We start from the raw sequence: 12,471 nt of genomic DNA, 5'->3' as shown, positions 1-12,471 counted from the left end.
GGGAGGAGTGGCTTTATATGTAAAATGTGAGTTACATCCTGTTGAAGTTGAGGATATCAAAGATAATACCAAAAAAATTCACTCCATTTGAGTTTCTGTTTTGTTGACCCTTAATGTATTTAAAGAAATCCTTACTGTTAATTTTTACATTTTCAGCCAACCTTTTCTCATACATCTCTTTGATGTCCTAATTTCCTGTTTCACCAACTTTCTTTATCTTCTAAATCTCCCATCAATTTCAATTTCTTAAAGTTATGATGATTTTTTTTACTTTCTCTCTGTGAGCCAACCTGGTTTTTTTTTACTTGCAGCTATCCTTTTCTTTCTATAAGGAATATGTTTACATTGAATATTTAAGAAATTATCTTTAAAAATTTTCCACATCTCATCAGTTTCTCCAAATAGCTCAGCTCCCCAGTTCACAAAAAATAATTACTGTAACATTCCTTCAAAATTTACTTTTTTGAAACTTGTAACCAAAATATCATTACTCCTTATCTCCATATGCAGCAAAACATTGAGCCTAATAGTGCAATGATCAATTGCACCCAGATGTTCCCCAACATCCTCTCAATCATTTCTGTATTTGAAGTTAACAATAAATCTAAAATAGCATTTTTCTCCCTCATGGTTTGACTCTAGCATTTCCCAATCTAAATGCCTGAAATTCAAATCATAATTGTGACTTCATTAACAACTGAAATCTTAATCTAACTGTAAAGTTTCTCACTATTTTCATCAGTATCATTTGGTGGTCAGTAACAATTTTCCACTACAAGCCTTTTATATCCACTAATAGAAACCCAAATGGAGTGAATTTCCTTGGTATTATCTTTGATATCCTCAACTTCAACAGGATCTAACTCACATTTTACATATAAAGCCACTCCTCCCCCTCTCTTTAGTACTCTATCTTTATTAAATAGCCTGTAACCCTGTATTTCAAAGAAATTTCCATCATCAAAATCATCTGCATTTAACCATGTTTTCAATTATTCCCATTATATCAAAATCCTCCATTCCTACCACTGCTCTAAAGTCATCTATTTTTTTCTTATACTTCTAGCATTACAATAATAACAATTAATCCTACACTTATAACTACTTCTATACTCATTTCCTATGATAAACTTTTCTCTGCCTCTTATTCTTTGGCATTTAGTTTTTTCTGGCCCCCACCACTGTCTAGTCCTACTTTAAAACTTCCCTTACAGCTGTGTTAATAATCCTAGCAAACAAGACAGCCCATTCCAAAAAGCTCCCTTCTTCCATTGAATTGATCCCACAAGTCCAACCAGCCAATATATTCATTCTTACTTACTAACCTAAGCCTAGTATTTAGCCCTAGTGACAAATTTATAACTACATCCCCACAGTTCATTCTGGGCAATATCCCTGACAAAATTTAGTTATGGTATTTTTCTTTAAATGCCTTTATCAACCCCAGACATCATTAGCCCCAGTGTACACAACAAAAACTGCATCTATGCTAGCCCCCTTTATTATACCTCCTGCTCTGTAAGTTATATCCTCCATCTACACCCATGGGTAGCATAATCTAATTCTTTTCTCCCTATTTAACCCACAGACTCCTATATACATGCCTTGTCAAGGAATCACCTGTAAGTATAACATCCTTCTCTGACCCTTTTTCTTTCTCCAACAATAGCTTTTCGTATGCAGAAGGGCTGAAATCAGTTCCTTAATAGAATAGGCTCATTTCTATTAAATCCACTACTTTTAGTGCTAATAGTACTCTTTCTAACCTCCTTTAAGTCATTGTTAGGTGATGTATTCCTTGCATGTAAAATCTTAAGCTTCTCCTGAAAACCTGCTCCCATTTCCCAGTCTACACTTCTCTTTATCTGTTGCCTCTACTTTGATTAGGATATTCTCCAGCTTACAAACTCTACATACAAATTGCACATCTTCACTACTAACTTCCTTAAAAGTATATTCCAGTCCCAATGTAATGTCCCAATGTACCCATTACTCCTAACAAACTGTGAATGCTTAATTCCTACATTAGTCTTAACCATTGCATTTATACTTATAGCCTGAAAATAAATACTCAATACCAACTATCAGTAGCCTATTGTCAACACTGTTACTGTTAAGCATAATGTTTAAGAACCAATTATATTAGTTTTTTATCGCTACTTTGTCTTCACACTAATGTAATTAACTTTATCTTTAATTATGTAGAACCTAAAAATAAAACTTTATTAGAAGTGACAATAACTAGTCTTTACTTTGATGTATATGTAATGTTAATAATACAACGTATTTAGCCTGATTTATATTATAACCTACCTATAACTATAGCCTAGACTGAATTTAAACTAATAGATCTAAGTTCAAGTAAATAAATCAACCCTTAAAACATTAAGAGACAATAAACTAGTTTTTAGCTTGTATTTAGTTAATAAAAGAATGTATTTAAACTGTTTTACGATTTACCAGTAAGTTGAATTATACCTAAGCCTAAAGTGCCATTACACATACTAAACCTAATTTAACGTTGTAGTAAAATTTACACCACTAAACTCCAAGTTAAAACTTTGACTGTCTTACTTTTTTTTTACCAATCCTACTAAATCTAGTTATACTTTTATTATTTAACCCAAATTACCAAAATGATATTATTAATATTAAATAATTTTCAAAAATCTATAAGGTCTTGTCTTTTCAACATCTTTGCTTTTCCATAGCGCCCTCTAAGTATGTATCATACCAATTGCAAAATTGGAACACTCAATCTTCTTTTTGGGGTTTTGATGTGATATGTTAAATCATGTAAATTGAAATATTTCATAAACATTTAGTTTTATCACTGGATATTTGTTCTGGTACTAGTTGTCATTAATTTTCACTGTGATGTATGGCTTCAGACAGGATTTAATCCTGTGCAGCTTTGCTCTATACTTGCTTCAAGTTGTACTTCACCTGTATTAAAATAAGGTTCTCATAAAATGAAAATTTGTTAATTGTTTTTGGTCTGGTCTTTATACTGAGCATGTAAGAGGCAAAAACATAAAATTATTCAATATGATGCAATATGTGGACTCCATTAGCAGTAAACAGTATAAGAACAAGCTTGTAAGTTGAAGGTAAAAATAATTTTTCTCACTTCAAGTAATTTAATTGAAAAAAGAAATATTTGTCAACAGCAGTGTAATCAACATGTGAGGCTTAAAAAAGAACAATATATATATAAACAAGACTGAAAATTTGAGGTACAGTTATAAAACATAAACTGGAAAGATTGCATTTTAATCAGGCTTTTTATGCAACATTGTAAGCATAATTATAACGAATTGTGACAGTTGCTAAAAACAACATTAAAATCATATTGCAAGATTAATACAGTTTAAATCTATGTTGGATTATCAAATATATGAATATTCAGTAATTAAATAAAAGTGGCCAAATATTAAACAGCTTAAGAAAACAACACCTATCTTTATGAATAAAAAAGATGGTAAAAGAGCTTTTTAAGACTAGTAGTTTATTGGATAAAACCATAAATTAAATATATATATTGTTAAAATTGAAACCCACTAAATATATAAAATGCCCAACTAGTATGTAATTATATTACAAGAAATTTAAATTTTTATAGAGCAATAAAATTCATTTAAATTTTATGTGGCCATTAACAAAAGTTAGACTATATTATTAGTAATTAAACTATTGTGACTAGCTGCAACAAAAATAAATCTTTAAATGTCAGTTTTGACTACATATACTTCGAATTTCTAGTGCTAAGAAGCAGTTCTATTGTTTCATAACCAAACCTATTTTTAACTATGAATTTAATATTGCAAAAATGAATAAAAAATGGAATCCTTACCCTAATTCTGATTTGTGAGTTAAAGTTAAAATTGATATAAAGTTACACTTCACAAACATAATCAAACACCATAACAGTTGTTGTTCATGCAATTTAGTAATCAAAATAGCAACTCAGCCACTAATATGTCTGTCATGTCACATCTTTGTATTGGCTGAAAGGCCTCATAAGGACTAAATATAGCAGATATAGTGTGGTTGATATACTGTTATACATAATTCTTTACTGTGAATCACAAGTTCTTAGATATTATTATCAGTATTTAAAACAATGATTTTTAAAGGCTTTAAAATGAAATTCATAGATCTTAATACTGTAAAAACAAAAACAATGGGAACATATTATGAAAGTATTCATGACATTGTGAAGTAACTTATAGTTTTGAAACACGTGGATCTTACATATATGCCCTTAAATCTCATATAAATTTATAAATTGAAACACTTCAGCTTAAATCAGCAATGATCAGAAACATAACCAAAATGTAAACAAAGATGACTAGACAGCACTTAAAGGCTACTGGTGGAAATGATAATGTTTAAAAATTATTACAATCTTGAGGAACAATGTCTATCATGGTAAATACTATTAGAATTCTGTTCCATTTCAATTAGCTAAGAAACATAATCGGTGATACTAATTTGAAGTTTAGTAAATGGTTGTTTTTTGGTCAACAATGTTCACAAGGCCACAATTAAACTCTTTGGTAATAGATTATGACACAATAACAAAACTCATGTTGATTGAATTTGAGTTTTAAATCCTGAAACACCAACAAATACAAAGGCACCCCATTCTTTGGAGTAGAATCCTTCTTTCATAAAACTGATCATTGCCAGTCTCATAGCTTTTGGTGCATCTTCATCTTCCTGTAAAATTAGAAAATACTCAGATTTATTTAACAGTCTATTGAATAACTGTATATTTGTAAACATATTCATTTCACAATTGAAATTTTAAAGACTTTTTTCAAAATAATCTTATCATTTTACAGCATCTTGTACAATGATCTACTAAACATAAAAAGGTATATTCAGAATTTCATATATCAAATCATAATGATGTGAGCTGCGTGTGCTTGGCTATCAAGATGTTTTTACTGAGCCTAGTAGATTATAAGTTATGGAATATGACATGGCAGATTACAACCAAACACAATTAAAAAATAAGACCCAGTGAATATTCTAATTACACGTAATACTATTTCAGTTATACCATGTGTTTCAAAGTCATTTCCACTCTTAAGATGACTGCATTGAGCAAACTGATGAACATCAAGTTATGAAACTTGGTGCATGGAGCAGCTTGACCATGAAGAAGACAACATACACATTTGTGTGGAGTATCACAATGACATCATGATCATACTATGTGGTACTTATGGACATAAACCTCAATGTACAAAATCATATTCAAGCATTATGTACAAATCACTAAAATGTTACTTTGTCTCTTCTATGGTCAAACTGGTCTATAGAAAGAGTTTCACAACAATGTATTTATCGGTTTCTTGAATGCAGTCATATTTAAAAGAGAAAGTGACTTATCAGACACCTAGTATATAAAAGAACTGGTGATAATGAAAAGGATCTTAATCTAACCGAATAGCTTTGTATGACTGACTTTTAGTTTAACCCGCTGAACACGGGAAGGTCAAAGTGTACAGTTACATTCACAATTTAAACTATTTTATTATCAATGTATATCAGTAAACATGGCATCCAAATTTTCATATTATCTAAGTTTTTTTTTTAACTTCAAAAGGAAATACTTAAATAAAATCTGAGACTTCACTTCTCTGTATCACGTGGCAATTCTTCACTTTGAATTGCCCATTTTAGACATTATTTATACCCTTACTTGAGTCTAAATTTTAATCCAAATAACATGCTTATAGTATACATAAAACATAATCTAAACTTATAACCTCCAATCTTCTTACTTTACTGAGATATAAACCAGGAAGTCAAACCCACATGCTATACTGTTCTATCACATCCAGTCTTTTAAACAATGTCAATAATTCTATCTAATATTTGATATTGGATTACTTATAACCAACAAAAATAGAAGATTTTATTTCACTGAATTCCTTATAAGGCTAGCTCATTCTGATGACAGGCTTTACATTATTCTGCGTACTATTTCATTCTTTGCTATTGCCGGGCCACATCGACTAGCTAGTGAAATTATTTGAAACCATTTATAGCTTCATTAGAAAGCCAGTTAAATTTTAATAATTACAAAACATAGTATTTTTTGTGCAAGTTATTATTTTGTGTAACAAACTAAATATTTGAAATAAAAAAATTCAGTAAAATACTAACAACAAACCTACCAAAAATTAGGGTTAAGTTTTATTAAGACTTTGACTTCATAAAAAGGATGAGATCAACACATATGTATTAAGTATCTCGTTTTTATGTATATTTTTTATTGTTATAAAAGAAACTAAACTATGAAAATTTTAAACTTTTGAGATTAGATAAGAAATATAAATGATTAAAAAATTAATAAAAAATGTTTCAGCAAGTAATGCAGTGAAGCTGCTAATGCATGATGTAATTCAATACTTTGTTTACTGTAACTTGCACTATGCTTTTGACGGATGATTTATTGCTAGTTTAGTAGTTAGGCACAGTTTAAAGAGAAATCAAACAATAAAATTAAATGCAATCAGTTTTGAAAAGGTTGGAGGAGTGAAGATCTTAGGATAAATAACTGTAATTTGTCTGTTACAATATGCAATCATTATAGAAAGAAAAAAAGGGTACTTATTATTTATTTTGGATTTTTAAGTGGTGGTTACAAGATTGGTCAAATGGACCAAGCTCATATATGATGTTAGGGTAGAGAAAATGACAGATAAACCAGAAAGAAGTTTAGTGAAAAAAAATTATATTAATTTAAGAGGTTCTGCAAATGAAATATAAAAACTTTATGATGAAAAAAGTATTTTATTCTCAACATGAAAATCGCTTTGCACTCAGACTAGTCATAATCTGAGTCAAACTGATTAAAATATATTCACAGACAAATCGTCAGTAAAAATGCTTAATAAAAAATCTGAACCTTTTTGTACAAGAGACTTAGAACATTTACTAAAAGTGTGCCAAATTTCATGGAGGTACTGGAAATACACTTAGTAAATTCAAAGTCATGTTATGTATACTTTCATGGTTACAAGGTATTCAGTTTGATATATGTTTTTTCCAGAAATATATTTCAAAGTTCATATATTATTTAAGCTTAAAACTTTAAATATTTCTTGTATGTTTACACTGCCTTATATCAATTTCTAGCTATGGTAGGTGTTCATACTAAGACAAATATTTATCAGAAAATTTGTTTAATAGCTAATTCAAAGAACTAATTATTATTTACATGCAATTATTTTAATAAATTTATTTTCATATGTATATATTAATTTACCACAAAATACTTGTAGAACTTTTCCATTAAAAGAGGCGTTGTGTCATCTCGTATCTTCCACAGAGTTCCTAGAACACCAGTAGCTCCTCCTGCCAATAAGCTCCGGTATAGACCCAAAACACCATCACCTTAAGTTAACAAATCAGTGACATTCTAAAACATATGACATGCAGGAAATTAATAGTTATACAATTAAATATATAAATAAATTGGTGACTGGGTTACAAAAAGTAACAGTGATTTTGTGTATATGCACATGACTCGTAATTTATTAATCACTTTAATATTTTTCAATTGCATAAAAACTTCTTTAGCATTTGATTTGATATGCCTTAATTATATGAATCATTTTGCTCAGCTATTAATTCAGATATATACATCTAATATTTCAAAATATCTGTTTTACATTCTTAAGGAATAATGGTTTCACTTACATGTAGCTGCCACGATATAAAACAAAATAAAAAGTATCGATTCATAATAATAATTTTCTGAGTTTTTCCACTTCATCTATGACTTTATTCAATTAACAGATATTGAAAATTAGCAATAAGGATATATTTACTAAAAGTTAGTGGCTATGCTGGTATGAATGTTCAATTTATATGATTTTATAAAATTAACTTGTGTAGTTTGGCTATCTTTCAAACGTTCCATATTCTCTTACCCGATGGTTTCCCAAGTGCTGTCATGCAGCAACTTAGAACAATGAGTTGACAAATACAGTCAAGGTTTTGTAAATCCCTTGAATGCACAAGACCATCTGGAGTAATGTCAGATGGGGCCATGACAAGACAGCCCTGTACTGAATAATCACCACGATCATCTCCAAATCCTTCCTACAAGAGAAAGCCAATTGAAGATACAGGTTATGATAAATAATTCTAATATTTACTGTGTTAATTTATTCACTGTGGATAAAAAAAGAACAGCCTAGCATAAATTTGTTTTTGCTACAGAAGGGTATACCATTAGTGTTATGTATAATGTCAGTCTTAGGTACATAACAGAATGGAAGGAAAAATAATATTACAAAATATACACATAACAACAGTGATCCAAACATTTTTCTAAAATTTACATTAAGAAAAATGATTATTTTCAAACAACTCTGAACTGAGATAAACGAGTTCCACTTTAGATGTATCATTTGTGTTTTGCTACAATTTTACACAAAAGAACAACTTATTTTCAGATGATTATGTCATACAAAAATACAATTTTTTTATTTTCACTGCAAAAACTACTTTAAATTGTGATATATTAGTTCTAAACTTTCACTGTAGATGTACATCTCTGAAGTTTTCATCATGTTCTGACATCTCATTTTCAATCTGCTACAAAATATTAAGTATGTTTTCTGAAGTTTAGCTTTAGCCGTACACCTTCCTATATTTACATAACCATTTAAATCAAAGAATTTTAAACATCATCAGGAAGATTCTGGACAGAACATGGTCTTCAAACCTTGTAAGGGTCTTCCACTGTTGCATGAGATACCACATGGAGTATGTTGCATGCTTGCAAACTGTTAATAAATTCTTCTTTAGTAGCAGCATTTTGATTAACTACTGTGCAGTGGTTTGTTCCAAATATTTGCTGAACCATCTGTAGCTCAGCTTCACCATGTTCCAGTTCTTTCAGTTCGTGTTTGGGGGCCATCTTGGGATTTCCAAAAGCTGTTACCTTTAAAAGTAACTTAACATAAAATAATCTACACGAACTATATTGTTTAAGTTTAAAAATTCAGGTGGGTGTTTGACCTGTTTAGTTATCATCATAGATTTAATGGACACCTAGACAAGAACTTATGAGTTGAAGAGAAATACTAAAGAAATACATCTCACCAAATTATGTTTCTATGAAGGTTAGCTGTTCTGAGTAATGTTATTTTCATTATTAAAACTTCACCAATATAAGTTATAAATAACAATTAACTTTACATCCCTATCATAAACAACGAGTTCATACCATGCTAATTCATTCATCAAACAATGAGTTCATGCCATGCCAATTCATTAAACATAGCTGAAGAGAGCAAAGAAGTACAAGGTGGTAGTGTTCATGTCTTACAACTGATTGCTAGCAAAACAATAATATCAAATGAAATATTTTAAATACTAGCTAAGCTATAAATGTTGAAGTAACAAAAGCTGACCTTCAATTCTGCACTTCCTTGCTTATTCCGTAGTATGTTGAGCCTAGATTGAAGAAGTCGCAGAATTTTTAAACTAGGAGAATAAGATATAATATAATCTTCCACAAGGTACTTTTCTTCTGGACTTAGCAGCAATGAAAAAGGAATGCTGAAGAGATTACCTAATTATATAAAAATAAATATTCAATGTTTTGTTATAGCATTCAATCTATTTTAAAGAATATAAATGTAAGCCCATTATTAGCAAATAATACTAAAAATGAAGCAAACAAGAAATTGCCTGGAACCCTGTGATGTAAATTTAGGAGCACCAACTGTTGTTTCTATTTTCAATCTTCAATCTGTGAATTAACTAGACCAAAATCACTAAAATGTTGTGACAATGTTTTACATCATAAGATCTGACAGTACTAATTTTTAACTTATTACTGTTGTATTATTTTTTCAATTTGTTTAAAAGATTGTAAAATAAGCACAAAAATTGATATTGATACTGGTTGTAAAACATAACCATTTTTGAGAAAGGTTGATTGCTATTTTTGGTGTAAACTTGGCCAGAAACTTAGATATTTCATCACAAACAATACCCTGAAGCATTTGAATAAGAGATGTAACAGACAAAATACAGAAGGTGATCTCTACAATTGTTTTAACAATGGTAATAATGAATGAGCTTCACTAACATCTGAACCTCAAGATTCAAGACAACAACAGTTTTTCATCTGAAGAAGCAAAAGAAGTTTTCATTGTATTCTTTTTTAGAAACTCTTTGCCTTCATTTGCACTTGAAACACTTCATAACATATTGCAGTTGTAAGGACTATGAGACACAGGATCATCTTCTGACATTTTCATAGTGTTCTACATTCATTTTCTATGCTTTAAAACAGGAAATGGTACAAATAAAAACGATCGACTTTTAACCTGAAAATGGCAAATACTGGGCATATAACACTGCATGTCTCCCCAGTGAAAATGGTTACTGACATTGTCTTCACAGTGTGGAAGCCCTAATACAAAGCTATCATACTTTTAGTAAATTTGAAAATATTCTGGATGTTACACCCTCTAGATTTAACACCAACCTGGATCTGGTTAAACCACAAATGTGAGGTTAGGTAAAAATTCAAAAAGTGTGACATCAGCAACTACCAATGAATGTTCATAAAAAATATTTAAAGGATGCATTGGAAGGTCCTCATTGGTTCAGCACTTTAGATCTGGCAAGTAGAAATGGATGACAAGAGCAGACCTAAAAATTATTTTACCAAGAGAGATGGCTTGCATGAGTTTTGAATTATGTCATTTGGTCTATAATGCGCACACTACTTTTTAAAGGCTAATGGAACTGCAATGGACAAAATGCCTGGTCTATGTTTGTGATGGTTAAGGTTTGATCACACATTCAAGTTTGTGGCTGAGAACCTGAAAATGGTATTCCTGTTGACAAAACAGGCAGACTTGAAACTGTGCAATCATATGCATGGATGCGGAATTTCTCAATCATACTGTGGATAGGAATGAAGTTTCAACAGATCCTGCTAAAGTAGTATCAGTGAGACACTGGCCTCAACCCATGATGAATTCATTGGTCTTTGATCGTAACACTGACACTTTGCAGCCAACTACTCCATGATTGCCTCACCAGTGTCAGCTCTCACTAAAGTAGAAATATGCTTCGGATGTAATGAAGAGTATGAGTAAGCATTCCAGTTCTTGAAGCATGCTTTAGAGGAAGCTCCAGTACTAGCATATCCACAACAAGACTGAATTATTGTTAGATACCAATGGTAGCAACAGTGGAATCAGAGCAGTGTTATCCCAGTTGCAGAATGGAGTAGAAAGTGTAATCATCTATGGTAGTTGCATACTCATGATTCATGAATGTAGATACCGAATGAAGAAAGAACTGATCAAAGTTGTGGTCTACATAAAACACTAGTTATATAGTAGAAAAGTTACTACCAGAGTGTATCATGCATTACTGAAATGGTTGATGAACTTTTCAAAATCTGGAAGGGATGATTGCATGTTAGTTAACAGCATTGCAACAGTATGAGTCATATAGCACTGTCTGGCCCCCACAACATGGAAATTATGATGGATTGTTGTGTTCTGTGGTAAGATTCTGTCTGTTCATCGAATATACTAATTCTGGACACTGTGTGGGAGTTGAAACCATTTCAGTCATGGTGACATCAAACCAGTAGGTCATTCCACTACTGCTAACATTTGATAGCAGTTCTTCTGGCTGCACTCAAGCTGTTCATCACTACTTTCAACAATGTATGGTGTGTGTACAACCCACAGAAGTCAGTTAAAATACAATAAACTTCAGCAGAGAATTGTTGGTTCTCCTTTAGGAGACCAGCCTTGGCCACTTCTGGTTCACTCCCAGAGATGGAATAAGGTTATCATTATATATTAATAGCTATCAACTATTTCACAAGGTGAGATGAGGCCTATCCGTTGACTGACACATCAGAACAGTACTGGATGGCATAGTTTGGAGCACCTGAGAAGACTGACACAGATCAGGAAGCTAACTTCAACAGCCATCTGCTCTCTGAAGTGTGTAAAAAGTTAGGTATGGTGAAAACTCACACTCAGTTTGATAGGTTTAGCTGAATTGGTAATACAGACTGTCAAGCATATGCTTACCATATTTTTCAATCTTGATAAAACTGACCAGGATAAACACTCACCATATGTGATGATAACGTATAGAGCAATTGAGCAAAATTAAACAAGATGTTTTTGAACATCCTCATATTTGTTCAAGAAGTATTGCTCCCTGTAGATCAGAGTTACAGTCCTCCTTCTAGAGTAGATGTTACACAGTGTTTACAAGAATGGTTAAAGTCTGCCTTAGTTGATGCATATGAATATGCTAGTTGACAACTAGGAAATGGCACCACACAAATAAAAGGTGCTAAGATAAAACAGTGGAAGAAAGGGTATATATGCATAGAGATGTGTATGACATTGATATATGCCACTGGCATGATAGAAGCTTATTTCCAACTGG

At 31.2% G+C, this 12,471-nt stretch overlaps 1 protein-coding gene across 3 annotated transcripts in view; it reads right to left on the bottom strand.

Moving 5' to 3' along the window:
• Positions 1-3,247: 3,247 nt before the first annotated feature.
• The window catches only part of LOC106461154 (tetratricopeptide repeat protein 28-like), a 39,038-nt gene continuing 29,814 nt past the window's right edge, over positions 3,248-12,471 (bottom strand). For 2 of the 3 annotated variants that reach the window (XM_022388021.1, XM_022388022.1), the window contains 5 exons: positions 9,444-9,604; positions 8,753-8,971; positions 7,953-8,124; positions 7,286-7,413; positions 3,248-4,722 (listed from right to left, as the gene is read on the bottom strand). In XM_022388021.1, the coding sequence (XP_022243729.1) occupies positions 4,588-4,722; positions 7,286-7,413; positions 7,953-8,124; positions 8,753-8,971; positions 9,444-9,604 (815 nt within the window). In that variant the 3' untranslated portion in view covers positions 3,248-4,587. The remainder of the gene's footprint in view (positions 4,723-7,285; positions 7,414-7,952; positions 8,125-8,752; positions 8,972-9,443; positions 9,605-12,471) is intronic. The other variant, XM_022388023.1, reaches the window with a different exon arrangement.

Source organism: Limulus polyphemus, unplaced genomic scaffold (genome assembly GCF_000517525.1).
Source record: "Limulus polyphemus unplaced genomic scaffold, Limulus_polyphemus-2.1.2 Scaffold906, whole genome shotgun sequence".
NCBI classification, from domain to species: domain Eukaryota; kingdom Metazoa; phylum Arthropoda; class Merostomata; order Xiphosura; family Limulidae; genus Limulus; species Limulus polyphemus.
This window is presented reverse-complemented; position numbering and strand designations above follow the sequence as displayed.